This window comes from Triplophysa dalaica, chromosome 12 (genome assembly GCF_015846415.1).
Source record: "Triplophysa dalaica isolate WHDGS20190420 chromosome 12, ASM1584641v1, whole genome shotgun sequence".
Classification (NCBI taxonomy): Eukaryota; Metazoa; Chordata; class Actinopteri; order Cypriniformes; family Nemacheilidae; genus Triplophysa; species Triplophysa dalaica.
This window is the reverse complement of record NC_079553.1, coordinates 4616535-4638519: the sequence shown is the minus strand read 5'-3', so window position 1 is coordinate 4638519 and position 21985 is coordinate 4616535. Positions and strand designations below refer to the sequence as shown.

At 38.9% G+C, this 21985-nt stretch overlaps 1 protein-coding gene across 2 annotated transcripts; it reads right to left on the bottom strand.

Annotated features, from left to right (window-relative positions):
• Positions 1-552: 552 nt before the first annotated feature.
• ptp4a3b (protein tyrosine phosphatase 4A3b) lies at positions 553-21883 on the bottom strand. Of its 2 annotated transcripts, none has more exons than XM_056762486.1 (6): positions 21758-21883; positions 9183-9781; positions 8944-9036; positions 5878-6008; positions 3764-3838; positions 553-2803 (listed from the first exon to the last, which is right to left on the bottom strand). In XM_056762486.1, exons 2-6 carry the CDS (start codon positions 9285-9287, stop codon positions 2686-2688), a joined length of 522 nt encoding a protein of 173 aa, XP_056618464.1. In that variant the 5' UTR covers positions 9288-9781; positions 21758-21883; the 3' UTR covers positions 553-2685. The 2 variants fall into 2 exon arrangements, with proteins under 2 accessions (XP_056618464.1, XP_056618463.1); XM_056762485.1 differs by lacking the exon at positions 21758-21883 and adding an exon at positions 10374-10549.
• Between the last annotated feature and the right edge of the window lie 102 nt (positions 21884-21985).

Sequence of the window (21985 nt, the reverse complement as noted above, 5' to 3'; positions counted from 1 at the left end):
TAGACTGGGACTAGCCATAAGCCTCGTCTGTGAAACCGGGGCTATATGTTTTTTTCCAGAAAAAAATAAGTAGGAGGATTGAACCTTCATAGAGGCAACATTTCAAATGCATAAAAATTTGGCAAAATTATAGAACATCCCATGTTATAAGAGGCTTTGACCCTAAATAATAATAAAAACAAGCCCAATGAGATCTCTTCTGACAAAAGAAATGCAAATCCTGTAGTTACGCCTTTGGGAAACCTAAATTTGAGCATTTGAAAGCAAGAGGTGTGTTTGGCAAAACCAACCATCTCTGCTTTCAGCAATGTTAATGGCATTCTAGCTAGAAGAACTTGAAAACCCGTTAGGGTTGTTATGAACAAGACTTTAGGATAAAATAATATAATTGCTCCCCAAACTGGACACCAGCACCTTTAAAGAAAGGCAAATAAAATCCATTTTACAACCTTTACACTAAAACCACATGTAAAGACGAGAATGACCACTTGGTGGAATGCGTGTCATCTGCCATAAGAAAAATGTCCAGCACGAGCAAATACACACTCAAGCTCGGATTTACATATTTTTAATCAATCCACATTTCAGATTTAACAAACGTTTCAATTTTATAAAAGAGAAATATATATACATAAATTCTTGTTTGTGATGTGGTTTTAAAACTCATATCAATAACACAGTAATTTCAAAGCGGCTGCTGTATATATGATCAGGGAAACAATGGGTCATTGTTAAATAAAAACAGTTTAAACGCTCTGGCATCCAATGAAATCATTTCTGAGAACCCATTTGGACAGAAGAGGTTTATAAAAGAGGAAAAAAATTGAAAAAATGAAGTCTTAAAGAGAAGAGGAAAAGACCAAATATTTCCTGGATGCAGATGTCTGTAGCCCTATTGATGATGATGTCATTAAGACCCTGAGTGAATGAAGGCAGTGAAAATTTACAGTACAGTTTCTAAAGCCTCACACATAAAACATGAAGAAAAAAACTTTGCTTTGCTGAAATTGGTACTATGGTAATGATATGCATTTTAAAATGTTTCCTTTGATTATTTTATTTTGATGGGAGATGTTTTCAAAGACGTGATGATTTATAAGAATGATTCAAACCATCATTTTATGTCAAAACAATGATATTCCAGGTTATCAAAAGCAGCCACTAAACTAGTGACAGATGACAAGTTTTACTATCCGTGTCTATAGTTTGAAGAGAAGCCCATTTGCCAGCATACTATAGGGTGAATTGTTGAGTATTATGAAACACGTTATTGTTTTTTAATTAAAATAATTTTACATACAATTGACAAATATAAATAATTGCCAATTCCATTTACATTATATGTCATCAATTACATATAAACAAATGTCAAATAAAATATGAATTGTAAATTGTGGTGGTGTTTGTTTAACATCACATTCTTTTCTGAAATGCAGTTATACAAAGCTTCACATTTATTGAACATTTCTTTAACATTTGTTTGACTGACTTCGAGCAATCGGATTCGTTTCCGAGTTCAAAGGCAGAAAATGTGACATTATCCCAGAGTCCTATGCATTAGATGCCACGCATTTTTCCAAAGGCAAGCAGATTCATGATACACTATCAGATGCATGTAAATGTCTGACCCATCAGAATCATTTACACTTCTTGTCCTGGTGTCCATACATCCAGATCCCTTGATCTCATTTCCATTCTCATCATATGAACAAGACAAAGTATTTAAACCACACACTTTACATTTCATAGAGACTGCATGTCTAAAGTGTCCATAGTACAACTATGTCAAGTGAGAAACCACCATCCGTGAGCACAAAAAAACACAAATAAATAAAAAAGCTGATTTTCAAGAATGCTGTGACTGTAGTGTGAGCACTCCATCTTGTGGCTGTGATGTTACATTAAAACATGGCTACAGAGTACATACTACAGTGCTCACTCGTGGATTTCTATAAGTACATTGCTGCAATTCTGGGGCACTACAGTATATCTCATTGCTATGCACAAATCTATGCCAAAAGCAGGTTTAAGGGTTTTGAAAGCAGCAAAACATTAAAAAATCTGAAGTCGTTTCAAAGTGTGCTGTATGATCTAGCCAGACATCAGTCACTCCCGCTGGTCTCTTAGTATGCAGCGAGTGGTACAACACTTGAATCCCAGAGTAGAATAAAGATAATTTAAAAACTTAAAATGATGGCCGACACAGTGACGAGCATTCTGAAACCTCAAAATTACGATAGAGAGAGAGAAAGAGAGCACGAACAGGGTTGTCAAGCAGTTTCATACAAAAGCAAGAATATAGCATACAGTGACATTGATCTTTCACCTCATTGTTGTTTACACTGCCTGAGGAGCAGGTGGCCGGCCATGATCATCTTTGGACTATGTGCTGCTGGTACAGTGTGATAGCTGGTAGCACGGGTGTGTGACAAAATAAGCATTTTTGGTGTATTCACTATAAATATGTGAAAACACTTATGATGGGGGTGTGTGTGTGAAGACAAAATTCTAGAGGCTCGTCTTTCACAGCCCTGAGCTGGTAAAGACCCTGGGTAAACGGGTCTCAAATATACACCAAAGTGGGTTGAATTCCCCTCCATAAAGTAACAGGAGTTCAAATGCACTAGATTGGTAATTTCAGTCTGTGAGTAAAAGTTTCCTTCAGTGGCGGCTGGAGAGAGCGGATCACATGAGGCAGCACTTGCTTTTGTGGTTGTGCGGGTCTTTGAAACGCAGTCTCTGTTTTGGCCGGTACTTCTCCAGGTAGGTCAGCTGCTTGCTGTTGATGGCGCCCCGGCGTTTCCTGCGGAAATATATTACATGGCACCTGTACTGCAAACCTTTTTTATTGTTAACAACATTACCAAATATAATTAATATAAAGGAGCTGTGTGTAATAATTTTACTGTATTAAATCAAAACATGACCTTAACATGTTCGTAGACATTTAGGAAACATGCTAAGTTCATATATTGGTTTGTCCAAAAAACAAGGCTTTAGCCAGTTATTCCACTCTGAAATGTGCGTTCCGTGCAGGAATGTCTGTTTTTGTTTTGGTCTGTCTGACCCCGCCCACTAAGAATTTACCTACTAGTGTATTTCGACAGCTCGGTTGCCAGTTGGCAACAATCCCTGCATATTGCAGCAAACAAACGATCTGGCTCTAAGCAGATTCCACACTTTCCAGTACAAATAACGTTGCAAGCTTAGAAAGAATTGCTATAAAATCTTCCAACTTACAAGGGGTAATATACAATTTTATGACGGTTATTTAATCGAGACGGCACATAATTGCGACCTCCGGAGGACACAACCTCTGAAGCATTTGTCCAGTTTATTTTCAAAGTGAAACATTACACTCCTGTAAGTGTCTGGCAACTCCTGTAAGCATGGAGTCTGAGGAGGGGCAGGGAAAAATCGCAAATAATTTGATAATTTAACAGCAATACCAAGCTCAACCGCTAGGTGTAAATGTAACATACAGCTCCTTTATGTTATAAAAAGCTACATATTTTGCCACTTTATTTTTTTCCGCTGTGTTTGTTTTTGTAGATAAATTATACAAAAAGTAATAATTTGTTGAAATTACTTTGTTTTGCCTGATAGGCTGTGATGTTGCTACTGCATAGTATATGCATCAATGCTGTATGATTTGGTGAAATGTGTTAATGTTGCAACACTGCATCACTACCTGTGCGATAGTACTTTAATGATTACGTTTTATTGTAAGCTGTTGGTGGGATATTTGCTGTACCATACTCACTGTCTGATGAACTGAATGGCGTCTTCATATTTCATCCCACTCTCTATAAGTGCCAGAGCAACCAGGACCGGAGCCCTGCAACACAAACACACACAGTGCTTACAGCTAGGAAATATCACCTGTACAAGCAGCACGTGTGCAGACCCTGAAGCAATAGCCACTTCCAAGAAAAAGGCTTCTGTTAATCCATTAAGCAGGGATTTAGTACATGTGAGAACAGGTTTGGTCATTTTTGAGAGTGGTAAGACACAGTTTTATATCTTTAAACACATTTGTCAGGATAGAGACACAAAAAAAGAAATGTTTACCTTTAAAGGAAGAAACCTAGAGAAATTCCTTTCATCATGTTGTTCCGAATTTACATGGTGTTTTCCATCCATGAATCACAATTTTTTTTTTTAAACGTTATTGATACTCTTTCATTGTAACTCAAGTAAACAGATTTAAACCAAATCTATATAGGGTTTTCAACCAAGATGTTTAATTATATGTAATGGTCACTCTTTTCGGTACAATATAAATATTTCTTGTTTTGTGCTTCACAAAATAAATATCATGCAGGTTTGGAACAACATGAGTAAATTTAATTTGGGAGTAAACTACTCCTTTAATAAAAATGTTTTGACTTCCTGTCATTTCAATATCATTAGGCCACATAAATGCAATTTGGTTAGGATTATATATATATTTTTATGACAATCCCAGATTTACAATCCATACAATATACAATAATTTTTTTTAAAGAGTGTCAGTTCCTGTCAGAGTCCTCATCTATTTTTACCATTTGCACTCACGGTACTGACCACTTTGAAGTCTCCACTCAGTGTGCCCCTTTCCAACGTGTAACAAACTCGGCCTACTAAAGCAAACATTGGCTCTCAGTCAAACACTGCTGAGGGCTCCCACAGGATCCACAACCTACGTCAGAGAGGCCGGTGCTTAACTTGCCAGCAGAAGCAGTCAGGGGTCAAAGTGAGAGGATGGGCAGGCAGGGTAGACCAGAGTGCCATTACCCTACCAATCCTGCATTGGACCGGCAGGCATGACGATGTCGTTCCAGAACTTAATTAAGGTCTGTGTGTGTTTTGACAGCTGGCCAGATAATAGGGCAATGCAGTGCACCAGGACCCCCCACTAAGAGCCGATATGGGGAACACAGTGGAGCAATTAAAATAACTGCTTATCATCTGCTTCCTGTTTCGTCTTCGGACGTCAACCTTTGTGCCTCCAATAATAAACTTAAGTGAATATTGTGTCCATGAGGAGAGTTGGTTTTGGCACATGGGAGAATGAGTTTGACCTTACAGGGGACACAGGCCTATCGCTGAGGGGTATTTGGGGTCAAGTGTAAAAATGATGAGAAACCAAATATAAGCAGTGCAACTTGAACGCCACGCTAAAACATCCCGGCTTACAGCTTTGCGAGAGACGCTGCACACACAGATTCTTGATCCTGATGGGGAGAAAAGAGCAACAGATCCTGGGAAAGCCTGTTTAATGGCTTTGATTTGTTTGAGAAATGTTTCTAAGAGAGTAATGCTGAACTGACCCAGCAAATTCTAATGATAATCTGCACGTCTACATATATATGAATATATCAATACAGCTGTGAAAAAAAAAAACATTCCAAATTTGCACATGTACATATATGTGTTCTTTTATGAACGTGTTTTCTTTGCAGTTTTTGAGGTCTGAAAAAAATCCATAACATATATTCTGTTCTTTTAAGCCGTTTCTCCAGTTTTCATTTTCTGCAAATAAATGTTTTCATTAAATTTTTTTTGAGAAATATTGTTTGTAGTTCGCAGAATGAAACAAAAACGATCATGTTACCTAAACACAAATAGTAAATTTAAAACTCAGAAAAACTGGTTTTGAAATGGCCACTTAATTTTTCCATGGCAGTATACGCCTGCAAATTTCACTGAAAGGTCAAGAGATTTCCACCAAATTCATACAGAAAGGGAAAAAAAACGTTCAAACACGTTTCCTAATTTTGTATTATATCTGGATTTTAAAAATGTTTCAAGTAGACATTTCTATATCAGTTTCCGAACCTTTTTGCAGAATTTCAATAATTTCCCACACACTCCTAGATTTAAAGGACAACTCACCGTCCTAATCCAGCCACACAGTGCACAGCCACACAGCAGCCTGGATCCTCGCAGAACTTATTCTTCAGCAGACTGAACCAGTCTTCCACAATCTTAGTAGGAGGAGGTGCACCATCATCAAATGCCCAGTCCTAAGCGAAAAAACAAAAAGATGCCATCACTATTTGTATGAATAGTATGAATAGCATGGTTCCTGTCTGTAATGGTAAAAAATTATTTCTCAAAATATATTTTTTGTGTTTCACAGAGGAATGGTCATATTGAGATTTTGAACAACAAGGGGTTCTTCTATCCTTTCAATAGGGAAACCAATCATTTCAGTCCTCACCAGAAGGTGGTGCTCTGCAGCTCTTTAGAATTTAACATCTCTGCTCCGACTCCGAGCAGCCTGCGAAACGCTTTGATGCTTCCTGTGTGATTTTCGCAAGTTCTGCAACAGCAAACACGGCACATCAACTCGTCCTGTCAACTCTGTCAGTTCTGTCACGAACAGCTCAATGCGGCACCATGTGCAAGAGCTGAATCATCAAACAAGTTACAGAGCAAACACAGGGACGACTACAAAAATGTCCTGTTCAAAGAGCTCCCCTATCGAACTCTTCAAGTGTTTGACTTTTACATTTCTCATACTCTTATGATTTTTATGATCCGTCCTATGATGAAAGCCGATGAAAACTCTAAACCAATCACATGCTCTGTCACCCTCTACGCTTCACAGAAACGCAGCAGGGTTGTGATAAATGCTTCAGCGGATCTGAACTTCTCAAGAGGAGAACAAACACACAATCAGACTCACGTGCAGATATTACAGATATTTTTCCCGTGGTAGATTGAATCTGACTAAGGCTTTAGAAATACAAATGTGCTTGACTGAAATACACTAGACCACAATAATTCAAAATGCGTTACACAGAGAAGCGAGTTGAGGGGACCCTTTCTACATAGGCTCTCTATGAGAATCTTTAAGTTTAAACATAACATTTTAATCAACTAAGAGGTTAATAGGCCCCTCCTCGTCTGGTATGTCAACAGTAGGCTATTAATTCCAGGAGGCCAGTCCAAGATGGAAGTACTCTGTACTCTTGCCAGGGCACACCGACTCCAGAACCAGCAGTGTGGACCTAATTGTGGAAAATGCCCTGACGTTTTCCTTGAATCGCATACCTGCTATTTCTCCAGCAACATGACCCTCTGCTTACAAGACAGTGGGAGAAGTTTAAGGCACCTGTTAGCTGTCAACAAACCCTTCCATTTTCAGCCCTTTCATCAGATGGGTTCCTGGCCTTTAAAGTGCACATGAAGTTAAAACTTAAGTTTTTAATATACATCCATAAACTTATAATGTCTATTAAAAACTCCAAAACACTGATGAAATTCACATTTTGAAGATAAGCATTCAAAAGGTACTCTGACTTATCAATACCGTCATTATCCATAATGGGATCATTTGGAATCCTCTGTTTTTGCTTGATTACAACATCCACAATTTAATCCAAAACTGAAACACTTTTCTATCTTCTATCGTCGGCTTGTTGCAACTCCCCTCAACAGTTGATGCATTGTTCTGATGCAACGTGTAAAATGGGCGACGTTTTAAATCCATCTGGAGTTGATTGAATTGGAGAGGAAATCCCATTCCACACTGTTCCCCCCTGCAAAGCCATTACCTCATCGTCTCTCTGGAGAGCTGAAGTGATCAGTTTATATAACAAAAAAACCCACACAGTAAACAGAAAGAAGAGAGAGCAAAGAGCACAGAAAAGTCCATTTGCAGGAAAAGGCCGACTTCCTTGAGGAGTGTAAACATTGGTGTTTGTTTGAGTGGTCTGATATACCTGCACAACCAATGGCCTGAGTTGGGGGTGGGCCTACCTGTTTGAGCAAACAATGGAAGACGGGGGTACTTTTGTAGAAATAGGCCTAGTTCAGCCAAAAATATGGCATCATTTATACAGCACTAGAGAATTCGTCAGTCTCCATTGAAACCAAACAACACTCTTCTTATTCAATAAACTAAACAAAAAACGTGTCTAGCCGAGACTCATAAAGCATGGCATACAGCAAGCTGTGTTTTCTTGATGGAAAGCCTTTGAGATTTGTTGTAGTTTTCTTCTGTTGACAGAGTCATCGAGGTTGTCATCAGACTAAAAGTATTACATTCTGTTCACCTTGTTAAGCATAAACACATAACACCAATGTCTCAAACAGGTTCTGTTTTTACAGCATGTCTTTCTCTTGTGGAAACTGAACGTTATCCTTAGAAGGAAGTGGATTCCCACAAATGTGATGTCATGTCCTTCAGGTCAATCTGGCAGGCTTTCTCCAACTCCTAGCCTAGCCAGGGAGTAATTCTCAAATCTGCAGCGCCAAGCACATATTGAATGAGATGATGAGAATAAAGAGAATTGGGGTGTATTCATCTTAATTAAAAGCCTAGAGAGGGAGAGACCAGGCTCACTTCCTCCTGCCAGGGTAACAGGAAATGTTGACGAGCCAAATTGAAAACACATCTGGATGTTGGATTCAAGCGGTACAAATCCAGATGAAAGATCTCATGTTTGGGAGAAAGAGATGTCTGCAGTTTCAGTCTTAGCATGTAGCATGTGTGTTCCAGAAAGAGATAAGGCTAAAGGAATGTGTAGATGTTGTCTGTGTTGACCATGACAAACGCTTTATATAATGTCAGAAAGTGCCTATTAGAACAGCATCACCGCAGTATGGCTGCAGTGACACAGCGAGGAAAATGTCTAGGATCATTCCATGCAGATGACAGAGCGAGCGTGTGTAGCCAGTATGTAGATGAACACATATTGCACATTGACATAAGGTGCTAACTCGCAATACGTCTAAAGATGGCAAACAAAAGCTAAGAGAATCCATGAAATAAACTACAGGTCACAACACACTGCTAACATTAATACCACAGTCAATACTTTTAATCCATTCCTCATAAATATCTGTGTTTCCAAACAAAAAATTGAAAGGATAACAAAGGAGACAAAGCTGATTTGGAAATCGCTTAATCAATGCACACTTATTTACATTATGGCACACAACAAATCTTACCATGACTGTAATTCCATCCTTTTCCAATGGCGTCTTATCATAAGTTATTTCACACACACGTACCACTGTTGTTGCCCCATACTTCTTCAAATCCTGAAAAAAAAACAAGATGGAGCAAGCTGTGTGAGGTGCCACAGACACAATAGAGTAGGATACTGAATCGATGTCTTTCGAAACAGGGTGTTCACGATCTTATTGTCTTTCATGTGTGTATTGTATATGTATGAAAGATCTCTCACCTCAATAAAGCTGCTTAAGGTTGCGTTGGTTGGGTTGTGCGTGATCAGGAAGCGCATGTTTTTGTAGCAGACCTCAACTGGAGCCGGACGGTTCATCCTGGTCATGCTCGTTTCCCTCCAACTCTACAGAAAACGGATCGCCCGATCCAGTCCAGAATTCACAGAGCTCCACAGACAGTACTGCACTTCCTCTGGCAAACAGGGCAGTGTTACAGCAGATGTGGTATCACAGTTAAGGGTGTGAAGGATTTGCAGGATTCTCTGCAATAAGTCACTACTAATCAGTATGAAAAAAATTAATGCTTCCTGGTTTTCTGGGATTTTGCAACACGAGTCTGCCTCTTTCTCTTTGACGGGTGGACCAGCAGTGTCTGGTCGCTAAATGCCAGATGCCACGATACCAATTAACCCATCTGCGCGCGGCGATGTGGTCAGTCAAAAAGACCTGTGAGAGAAGAGCAGGGAAGGCGTTTCTCTGGACATTCAGGTGCAGGTCCGGGCGAAGTCACCCCAGATCAAGCGTTGCGATGTTGGGCGTGGCAGTAATCCCCGCTGCCCTGCCGGAACTCCATTAACGGACAAGATGCTGGATGAGAAAGCTGTTTAAAGAGAACAAGACAGAAATGTTCATTTGGTATATTCATCCTTACAATAAATTCATTCATATTTTAATCTTTTTACGTTTCCAATAATCAAAAATAAAACCACTGTCTATTGTTTTCTACAGACAGAATGGAAGAATACACAAAGTCTTAAAATGATCCCTACAAGTTTAGATACACATTGCAGAATCATCCAAACGTTGATGAAAAAAGATATGTCAAATACGCTATTTCCCAGAGTCAACAAAAAACAACGATAAAATTGACAAAAAATGAAGCGAGAAAATTTATGTTCGAAGAATCAAAACAAATGTGACAAAGGTGATTTTGGAAAGGAAAGATTTTGGCAGCTCGACAATCTCAAAAGAACCGCTCACCTGAGGCAAACGTCTCAAAGTAGACAACATTTTAAAAAAACAACCTTTAAAACATCAATAACTAATACTTTAATAACAACCAAAGATAACTATTCAGAAATGATCGAGAGAGCTCGAAGACATTTCAGTTTCAATATTAACATGCCTGAGAAAACAAGCGGAAGAGTCCCAGTGCGGATCTGCCTTTGGTTCGTCTGAGTTTCCCCTCTTACCTCTGTGACAGGCTGAGTTTCGCTCGGTATTAAGCCAAGAGCTCCAGAGGGGAGAGAAAAGGGTGAACAGCCACGATCTACAATACCCGTGTCTGCTCTAAACCAGTCGAGGCTGCTTTGGCTTGCCATATGACAGTGACAGCACACTCCGCTAATGTCACAAACAAATGCACTCGTAATGCTCTTAGGAGGAGTGGAGACCAGCCCACCCCCTCCACATCTCTCTCTCTTTCCATTCTGACATAAAAATAGCACAGCCAATGAAGCTTAAAGGTATCGCCACTTACGCAAATGCCTTGTTTATGTTTCAAGGCAAATTGCAAAAAAGCAGAAAGTTTATACATACACTCTTAATAATAAAGAGGCTTAAAATGTTCTTCAAAGCGATGCCATAGAAGAATCATTTTTGGTTCCACAACAAACCTTTTAGTCAAAGGTTCTTTAAAGAACCATCTCTTTCTTAATTTTTTAAAAGCTGAAGAACCTTCAGATGTTAAATGTTCTATATGGATCCACAAAGTCCTTTGATGTCACAGAATCTTCGAAGCACCTTTTTTAGGAGTGTAAATGAATAAAAACACTCCCGGAAAAGTTGATACGACGATTCAAAACTTCACATTCAGGCCTGTACATTATGTAAATACATTTCGCCCAACATGACAGAAGGAAGTTAGCAAACATAAATGTCATGTACTAGCAACTCACGACAAAACTTGGTGACTTGGTGGCATCTGGTGATTCAACGGTGGATGAATTGAGCTGTGTGAACAGAACAACAGACTATTAATCAAAGTGACGCCGTTCAGTGTCAGCACGGCAACTGCTTTCTCAAATAACCAGAGGGAATATGCGTCATATTGATAACATTTGAAGCCTGCTTTGAAAACATAAGACTCAAAATAAACTTTAAATACACATTATATTTCTAACAAGAGAAGGCAGGTTCAGTTTAAAGCATTAAAATAACATGAATGTACTCTTTCTGCTAAAGGAGGACCATGGTTCATTTTCCTACACAATGTCAACAATTCATGTTTACATTTAGGCGAACACCTTCTTTAAATATAGCATCCTGTACTTTTGCGCTCCTTAATTTAAAATAAAAAATGTTGTAAATTCTGACTGGCAACTTAAAAGGGAAGTCAGAGTCCCAAAAATGTTAATGAGGTCATGTTACCTCTCTATGTAAATTCTATCACCGTTATATCCACACAGACGGGAAAACAACTCGCCACAGACGGCTACCCCTTTAGTTACCCTGCCATTCTTGTCGAGGGCTTAGCACGTCTTGAGCCTAATCCTTTGACATAAAGCTGGAAGGTACCATAGGTTTCTCAGCCCACTAGTGCAGTGTATTTTCAGGTGTACTGTTGATAAATATAGACAATCTGATCTATGAATGTACACTAATCTGCACTGTTTGTGTTCTAAGGTATTTAACTGCTCTTTGTCTTCTCAATTTAAAGGCTCACCAGGTATTGATGTGACCATCTCAAGAGAAACAGCAGATGGAGGTAAAGAAAAAGGCAGAATGAAGGAAATAAAAACAGAACACCACCTCAAGCGTATAAGGAACAATCCTATTTTAGCAGTGTATTTAAATTGACTAGGTCTCTAATTAACCAGACACAGTGATCAACAAGGCATATTTGTAAACAGAATTACACAATAGGAAGCCTGTAAAGTTTTCCCAAAAGTCCTGGCTTGGCTACAAAAGGGGCTATTAATTGACGGATTACATGCAAATGACATCACCAAGGACAGGGGATCTAACTGATCAAACAAAACACATGACTCATCTAAACTAGAACTCTGATAACGTCAGATGAGACTTTAATAAACAGGCATAACAAGAACTGATATTTTTAAAAAAAAGTGAAGTTGACTTGAATGAAACATTCTGGAATCAAACATACACCTTACTACAAATTATACTAAATTTATGTTTATCCTGAACAGCTGAAAATGAAGGTTGGTAAAGGCAGAGGTGCAAGTAAAGTAGCTATTTGTAGCAGATGTAATAATCTAAACTGTGGTGATAAGGGGATCAGTTCTAGAATAAGCTATAGAAGAATTTGTGCAATCGGAACCTAAAGGGGGTCGCACACGGGATGTGGAAGCGTCTTCACGTCTAGGACAACACTGCTATAAATGTGGTAGAATTGAGAGGTTTTCTGTATGAATGTGCCGTTTTTCCCAAACAGATAAATACATCTTGCAGTTTATTGTAAAGTCAGTGTGTAAATTAAAGGTGATAAGCGTGGCGCGCTATACACTCATAGAAAACAATATGTTCATTTTTACAAACAATAGCAATAGGCTGCGCGGCTTGGTGGTTCCGCGTCTGGTGTGCGACCCCCTTAACAGTCTCTTTCAGACCAATACTTTTTATAATAAAGACTTCAATGCTCCCATAATGATGAGTTGCCTATGTGAAATATTGTTTACTATCTTCCCTTGTTTTGCGAAACAAAAAGAACCTCAACCAAATGAGTATGAGTCTCACTGCTTTTAATTACACAATACACTTTTCTAAATTCTAGAAGTAGATCAGGACTTTTCAGAACAAACCTCTAGAACGTCAGCTGATGAATGAGGTCAACATTTATTGAAGGTAAGATGCACAACAATTCCCCTCTTTCCCACTCAGCTGTGTTCAAGCAACGCCTGTGCAAGAGCTCCCCTGGCAAGGTCTGTTAATGCCAATGGGCAGCAAATGCCACACTGGCAGCATCATTCACAAACATTCTGGATCATACTTTGGCAGCAGAGCTGGGATAATCAGTTAAGCCCTATGTTACAATTCATGGGTGGTTTATTAAACTCTGCTTGAGACTGCTATACATTTCTAAATTATGTTTGGACAACAAGCAATCTATTACTGGCTAAAACAACTAAAGAGGTCGTGAGCCATTATTATTTTAAAGAGGCCTGCAGGTGTCTAACTGTTGGTGGGACTCAACCTGTATTTGACAGTGAGATTTAAGGACTGGGTTGGCTTTGTTCTGTCTCGGTTCTGCACTTGACTGGAGAGGAATTGCAGGACGCTAAGACTCTCACGGCCACCTGTGTTCTAAATATACCTCTGCCAGCTGTCATCAAATAAATTTAGCCAGATCCAAAATGAAGAGGGTCAGGGAGGTTTAAATAACTGGGTACTTGTTTTGAAACATGAGTATTCACTTAAAACAAGCTACTCGGAAGGCTTTCACCTTTTACAATGGAATAAAATAATTGGCTGGGAGAAAATAATTAATCATATGTGCACTTCATGGCCACAAAGCTTTATAAGGTTGGCCATTTGAGCACAGATTCCTAACACCTACCGAGATCCGGGTCCCATCCCAACCCAACATAATATGGTACTATCCCATGATGCAAAGTTTGGTAATATAAAAAACGACAACAGTAAATTGACAGCTACATAATGAAAGGTTTCCAGTAGATATTCAGATTTTCTTATCATGACGTATGCAGTGGGATCAAATTTCTTTCCTCTGAATCAAATCCAAGATCACTTTGACTATCGTAATTCTCTAGCAGCTAAGATACAGGAACACCGAGTGAAGGCTAGAGTGTACTAAGTTATTTTAAAAACAGCAAGTTGTAAAAATGAGTGACAATTATTGCCTTTAAAAGCATGCAAAGATCTCGTTGCGCTAGGATAAGGTCAAGTGACCATGAACAAAACAAACATGCATGCTAGGTAGAGCAAGACACCCAGCTGACAGGAGTGATACTGCATTAAAGAAGTAGTATAACACGGCTTAAATTAATGTTCCGACACTTGTATTTTTGCAATTTTACGTGTATAATACATGCATGTACTAATTATAACACACCAAAGACACAGAAAAACACGTGTTGACCCCTTTAAGATGCAATGACATTAGACTTTTGAGCATGCAAAATTATCTGGAGACTTCACTGATGCATATGAAACACATGCAGACCAACACATATGTTGGTCTGGACCTTAGTGCAATTTGCTACCAGGCATAAGATACACATAAGGATGCGCTTAATGGGGCAAATGTGTTCCATATGAACAGGGCTCAATGCTTTCAAGAGAAATAATGCTAGCATATGGTATTGGCCAAACCGCAGGTACAGCAGGATTTAAAACTCAATTACAGCATATTAGTGAAGACTTTAAAAATTATTTTTTAGATCACAGTGTAATATAATATCAAATTCAAAGAAACTCAAGGTCTCTCGGATGAATGCGGTCTAAATAGATTGCATAAATGTTAAGTTATTGTGACTAAAAGAGTACCTAGCAAATGTTTTTTTAGGCCCTACTTTGGTTTATGGAGTGTCCAACAACAAGTTTATGTACATACAATGTGTTTCAACACTATAATGTTGTAATAATAGGCAGTTACTTCTTGATTGACTCTGAAATGATTCGTTCCGCGATTCATCCATCTAGGCCCCGCCTACCCGCTAACCTTGTGTCATGTGATTGGTCAGATGGTGTAGTCTGTTGTTATTGGTCAAACAAGTTCATCATTTGTCGCAAATGGAACCCCACTACCATCATTACAGGATTACGGTTTACATGTGGTTGGATGTCATGTATATTATATGTGTAGCTAGAGATGGCGCGATTTTACCGTACCAATTTGAGCCCGAGTATGAGGAGGAAGCATCGTAAGACGCTTATCCACAACAAACTCCACCACGACTGGAGCAGGATGTTTTTCAGTGGCGAGTGACAGCTCTTTTCATAAAAATAAAATAAAATATTTTTTTCTTAAAATACTATTATTTCGTCTTAACTGTGCGTTGTCATGGTACATAGAGCATTTTAGAAAGTTGACGTTAAAATTATTGTAGTATGTATCACCCAAATATATCTATATAGGTGCACGTGCGGCAAATGTGTCAAAATGCAAAGTAAATAGCAAGATAAACAAAATGTAACACCCCAGAAATAACGGTACATGCTAATGTTAGTGTCTTCAGTATATAAAGTAGTCTTAGCAGTATATTCATTTTCTGTGGTATATCTAACTCCAGACAAATGCTGTGTCCAGATGACCCTGCTGTCCCTCATATCAAGAGAGATGAGCAACGCCATAATCCCTGTAAGAACACTGAGATCATCATCTGCTTTCAAATCACATGACTCATCCAAACACAAATCAGCTCCTTCAAGGCAGGTTCTGGAACAGGTGATTATCTCTAAAAGAAAAAAAGGCTGCATGCATCACTAACTATCACTCTGTTCCACATATAATAGTTTCCAAGACATTCTAGCATTTAGAACTGCTATCTTAAGCATTTACTTAACCCCAAAGAGGGTCAGGCAGAGGTTTAACTGTATCTCACAGCCATTAATCACCGGTCTAGTAAATTACATCTGAAAAACATCTGAGGGCTGCTTCCAACTGTGCTCAATGCTCATGGTGGTTTGTTAAAAGCCATGGGCCTAATAAGACCAAATATTTAAGCTTTAGTTTTACAGATCATCTCATATCACCTTACATAATACAAATATACAAATGATCAATCATCTTCAAGGCAGTTTGTCCCTTTAGGTGTGCCTTTAAGAACATGTCCTACTTCTTCAGACCTTCTCCGTCAGAGAGCGCAAGAGTCCAGTGACACCCCCACCTGCCCGATGCCAGTCATCCTGTACTAAAGATTTCACACCATCACTCATTACCCCATAACCTACGTGAAAGACACCGAACCCGCCTGAGAGTCTCGCGTCTGCTGCCAATGAATGAATGAGGAACAAGCCCACACGGCAAAAGGTCAAGAAACATAACGTTACACAGCTGACATGAGGAGTTAAAATTCCAGGAATCATTTTTGTGTTTGTAAACACCTTATGTATATGTGGATATCATATCACTACAGAATTCCCATTAAAGGGCGTTCCGATTTCAAGAAGCAAATCTAACCCTTTAGTAGCAGTAGCACAACAAGTATACAGAATGCCATCTAAATAAAGAAAAAACTGATATTAATTGGAAACACTTGTTTTTTTTATATGAATATGAATGTTGCTTGAGAATTACAACGTTTTACTTGCTAGAATGCAAGATGTTTTGCTGGAGCAAAAACATGTACTGGATAAAGTGATAACTTGCCAATTCGTCAATTACTTGTGCAATAACATTCCAAAACCCCAATGTTTTCCCAAAGACATCAGATTACCGTTAAGAATACTAGCAAATCAATCGAAAATAGACGAAGAGAAATGTGTGTCTTAAGTAATGTACTGCACTCAAAGTAGTACTCAGTCCTACACATTTAGACAGTACATTCTGATCAATATGCTCGTGAATAGTTTGAATACATTCCCGACAAACTGTAGCCACTATTTTAGAATCTGACCTTCTCCTTTGCGTCAGTATCAGATGCACTCTTTAACATCTCTGTGAATGCAGTGGGTCATCAGGGTAGTTTCCATCTACAGTTTTATTAGTATGGTGTATTCTAATATACTAGTTATTGTACTGCTTTCCATACATATAATATACAAAAAGCATCAAGTCTGTCCTATTGGTCTACGCGCGTACACACACTCTGGATGGACCAGTAGAAACAGTGACATTATTAGGAGTTACCCATGGTTCCAGGTCAGCCATTTTTGGCCACAGCTGCTGTTGCACAATCAGATATTTGTTTAGATTTTAATTTGATTTATATCTTAACAGTTTGCATGCGAGCATGGAACAACACAAAAATACCAAAATTACTGCAATCAGCTGCTCAATACGCAGGACATAACATTTATGTCCTCTTGCATGAGAAATAAAACTGCAGAGAGCATATTTTGTCTCATGGGATACCTCTCATGATATCGCATCACTTCAAAATTCCCCAAAAATATTAACTATTATTCAGGGGGATTTCCAATAGCCTTGCAGACGACTGTTTGTTTTTGTGACAGTGCACTTGCATGAATGCAAATGATGCTCGCAGAGATCAACCCCACAATAGACAGATACAGTGCAGTGGACGCAGAACTCCACCGGAAGTATTTCCTTTCATTGTGTCTCTGTGCACTGTCCACAAGGAATCCCCTGGGACTTGGACACCAGCTTGTTCTCTGTCTAGTTTGTGCTGCTTTCTTTCTTTTGGTTTCGGTTTCATCACCCTGATTCTTTATCTCCTGTCAGACAGAACCTCATCATTGTGCCCTCTACTACCACAAAACAAACAGCATAACAGTCACAAGCATTTACACACTCTCCAGCACACGAGAAGCCACAGGATGAGTAATAGTGAAATCTCATTAGGAAAGCATTCGGCCTTCGGAAATGAGGCCTTCCGCGTGTGTTACAGAAAAGGTAACACAATGTGGGTCTAGCACGTTGTAATCAAAATAACCATCAATTTAAACTAAAACGAATATTATTGTTTGTTTTAGATGTAATTCAATGTGTTTACACGATTTAAGGTTCAAAAACGCTGTATTTTCCACATACCGTACACAAGGCGTTTCAGGCAGGTCTGGGTGAGCATTCGCTTTCAGACCGAAAGCATCTTTTGTTCCGATACTTTTTGCAATTTGATGTGTCTAATACATGCATGGGCAACTAATAACACACCAAAGACACAGAAAAACACGTATTTGCCCCATATGACCCCTTTAAGCGAATATCTAATATGGTAAGAAGAATTTTGATGCAGGGGCATTTAAACACGATAAGCAGAGCGGCTCATCTCTTACTGTCCCCACAAACAACAACAAACTGTTTTTTTTTAAGGCTAAACGAGTCAATTACCATTTTTCGGGTTTTGGAGTGAACTCTGGTGATATAAAATATAGTATAAAACCACTCCACTCACCCCCTTCAATCAAAAAAATACATAAATCATATTCTGCATCTCTTATGTCACCGGGGGGGGGTTAAAAAGCTTCTTATGTAAAATCATCAAAATAAGTTATTCATGTGAAATTAAAAATATGTAGTATCTGCATTTAAAAATGAATAGTGTTTAAAAAAAAAAAACTTCTTGGCTTCTTGTTTATTTTGCTGTGGGAACTATCATGTTGTGCCAAATAACATTTAACCAATCAATCAAGCCTAATAATTAACTTATGCAAAATGAGATAATTGCAATCTAATTGCATTCTTAGCTTTTGTAATGGTTATACACAAATATACAATAAAGGGATCCTCCACCATACCATGCAAATGTCAGTTACGTTGCTTTCTATGGGCAGGGGGTCAGAAACCTCCCGGACCTCATGGGAAAAATCGTAATTTGTGTTCCAAAGATGAACGGAGATCCTAGAGTTATCGTGTGTTCCATCTCTGCTTACTTCAGCTTGCTTTAATCCTCCTAGTAGCATGGCCTTGTGAACTAATGGTACTGTTAAGCCTGTTGACAAAATGTTTATCTGCTCTCCTACTTGTAGGCGCTTTGGATGGATTATTATTAATGAATAAATGTAAATATATACGAATTCAGGGCGAGTCATTCATGAAAGAATTTTTAATTTACAGCGGAGTATGCTTTAATGGCAAGTGCACTGTTTTCAGATTTTACTGAGGAAAGCTTGGAATTATGTTTTTTTATGCTGTGCAAACCTCAAAGCTGTAGATCCTGAAAAACGTCACAATTAGATCATGAAGCCCTATTTGTAAGTAATGTGGTGTTTATGGATGAAATCAATGTAACACTATGGCACATGAATACAGAACATATAGATATACAGATATTCAGATTTCGGAAAGAACTTATAAACATTCAAAAAGCATGGCATAAACAAAAAAAAGCCAGCTAAACGCAATGTTGTTCAAAATACCAACACATGAAACTCCTACCCTGATTGCAACAAGGGACAACTTATTGTTCTCAACAAAGACTTGAAGACAAACTAAATGTCTAAAGCAGTCATTTGCTCTGACCACCTTTGCAGCTACACTTGGTCACACTGCAAACTCTCTTCGCCATAAAGTTGCCATTGTGACCTACTTTGTGTATTTCCTTTTGAAAAACTTAAAAACTTCTTTCACAACTAAAATGAAGACGTTTAAATGGCCAAACAGAGGACAATCTGTTGCCAGCTTTCATTGGAGCCCAGAAGTCAAAAAGGACTCCAAACATTTTCCCACTATTAGTTAAATGTTTCTTGTAATATACAGTGCGCTTAGTGTTTGTGCATGCAGGGGTCTGTATATGCCACCAAGCATGACTATATTTTGCTTTCTGAATCCAATTAATGGCCCTAAATGCCAGTTTGGAGGAACAGGGAGAATGGCACCGTTGGGAATCGCAGCATAATCCTTTATTTGGCATGCAACAGTGCACTTCTGAAACTCTGATACTTTCTTCCCCTTTTTTGCCTCTATATGACTGGCGGGCAGCCAGGAACTGCCAGGCATTGGTAAGTCATATGAGGCCACTATGATTGACAGGCAGAATTGAAGTGGGACGGATCAGCTCCATTGTGGCTTATTTCTGCTATGAAAATAAGTACTACTATTATGTAGCAGTAAGTAACAGGTTTCTAAGACTCTGTGCTCAGGGAGGAATTCCCAGCAGCAGGCTTTAGATCAGTGCATGCTGGGTAAATGTCACATACCCTTGGGGGCTGACTTTCCTCGAATGTAGCCGTTTGCTTTGATTAGACTCCCTGCGTGTCTGGTTAACTTACCTTCTAATAAAAAAACAAACTATAACATCTCTGTTGAAATGGAAACCAGAACAGAGAGGCAGTGGTGGTAAAACTGTGAAATATTACAAGCTAAATATTATTAAATAAAAAACAGTCACACCCAACCACTTCATTCTCTTCCCACATTTCTCACTTTTTCCTAATAAAAGGGGAGTAACTCACTTTCAATGGAGGAAGGCACCCCTTGCCCCGTGGTGGCAGCTTACGTCATTCATTAAATTTCAGCAAACGGAGCCAAAAGAAACTCTTCCAACATTCCATTCCAAACAGTGGATGGGGGCGTCAGGGTGGGTGGGTGACCTGCAGCGTGGAGTGCACGGCAGGTAGGAGGAAACCCATCCCTGCCTAGCCCCTTCCTGCCTTGCTGATTAGAGGTGGGCTTAACCTCCTTCCATTGCAAAAGAGGTTGTGTCGGGTCTGCATAATACAAAAGGAATGACAGGCAACCTATATGGCCCACTTTCCAAATAATTCCAAAAAGGCCTGTTTACATGCAGCAAGGTTAGGTTACATGACGGTTCCTATACAGGTCATTAAAAAAGGATTGAGGAAAAACACCAGAAGTTAACAGAAACCTCAGACTGTCAACTGCATTGTCATAAAACTTTCAGCTAAATACAAGAAGTCTTTGAAAGTGACTTTCTTTAAAACCACTTTTACACTCAAGCACAATGCTTTTAGCCTATAGGTTCCCTTTTAAAACGGAACAAATGCTGCTTGTATTTCAAAAACACACAATAAAGCACTTAAAAGAGTATAAATACTGTGGTTCACACTGATGATATCTCAAGGAAGACAGCTCTAGATCCGCTTTTAACTCAAACATTCATCTCTAACACAGTCATACGCAGCTGTGTCAAAAGAGCAAAACATGAACTTGAGATAACCTAGAATGAGAGAGCTCTTTAATCTATGATCACGTCTTCTCGAGAAGACAAACAACTATTTAAACAGACAGCTAAGGTTACACAAATTTTACAGCTACTTCGCAAATCATACACAGGTGAATCAATAGTAAATGTTGCAACACTTCAGCGCCCAGAGATGCACAGACAAAGAGACCACACACACACGCCGATGAGACACACGAACACAGCTTGATTTTAACCTGTTGCCTTTGTGCAACAACGCATGATACATAAATAAATAACAAAGGTTAATAGTAACGCTGGTTTGCATCAAAGTTAAATTTATTTAACTTTTCGTTGCATTGTTATGTGATGATGCTGCTGTTCGTGCAGCTGTTCGGTTGTCCATGCAGAGTTGACATAACGTTACCGCGCAAAAAGAAACTACACTTGACATTCAGTCTCTTTACTATTATTATAATTAATAAAAATATAATGACAATATTATTTCATAACGGGTGTTGCGTGAGGTAAATGCCTACACACACTGCTAGCACCACGCTAGCGGATTAGCAGCCCCTCATCGCTTTTGTTCTGAAAACGCCGGTAACATACGATTAATTTCTTTCACAGATAGACTTTACAAAATAGCATTTAAAACATAATATGTCAGGTATTCCTGGTGTATAAAATATATTTGGAAATAATTGTCTATAACAGCTCCAAAACTATACAGAAATTCGCCCAGCGCGAACTCAACGCCTTTAAACGCAATACTCGTGGATTACAACTCATGCACAACTGATTTCACAAAGCTCGTAATTTGACCACACAGCTATTTCGACGTCTTTATGCACATTTTCATACAGCTTGAGCTTTTTCATACTCACAGATTTGTCAGTCGTTCCATGTGATTCAGTGCGTGTGTATCGCTGTGTGTGGTTCGGCGTGCCGTGTAAGTGCGTGCGGTGATTCCCCAGACTGCAACCATGGAGACGCAGCGTCACCCAGAGCAACCGAGAAGAACAATTCCAGTGACTTCACGTTCTCCATTTCTGCTAATATACAAAAGTTAATGAACAAACACGTAACACAACTTTTTTATTTGTCAAATTTGT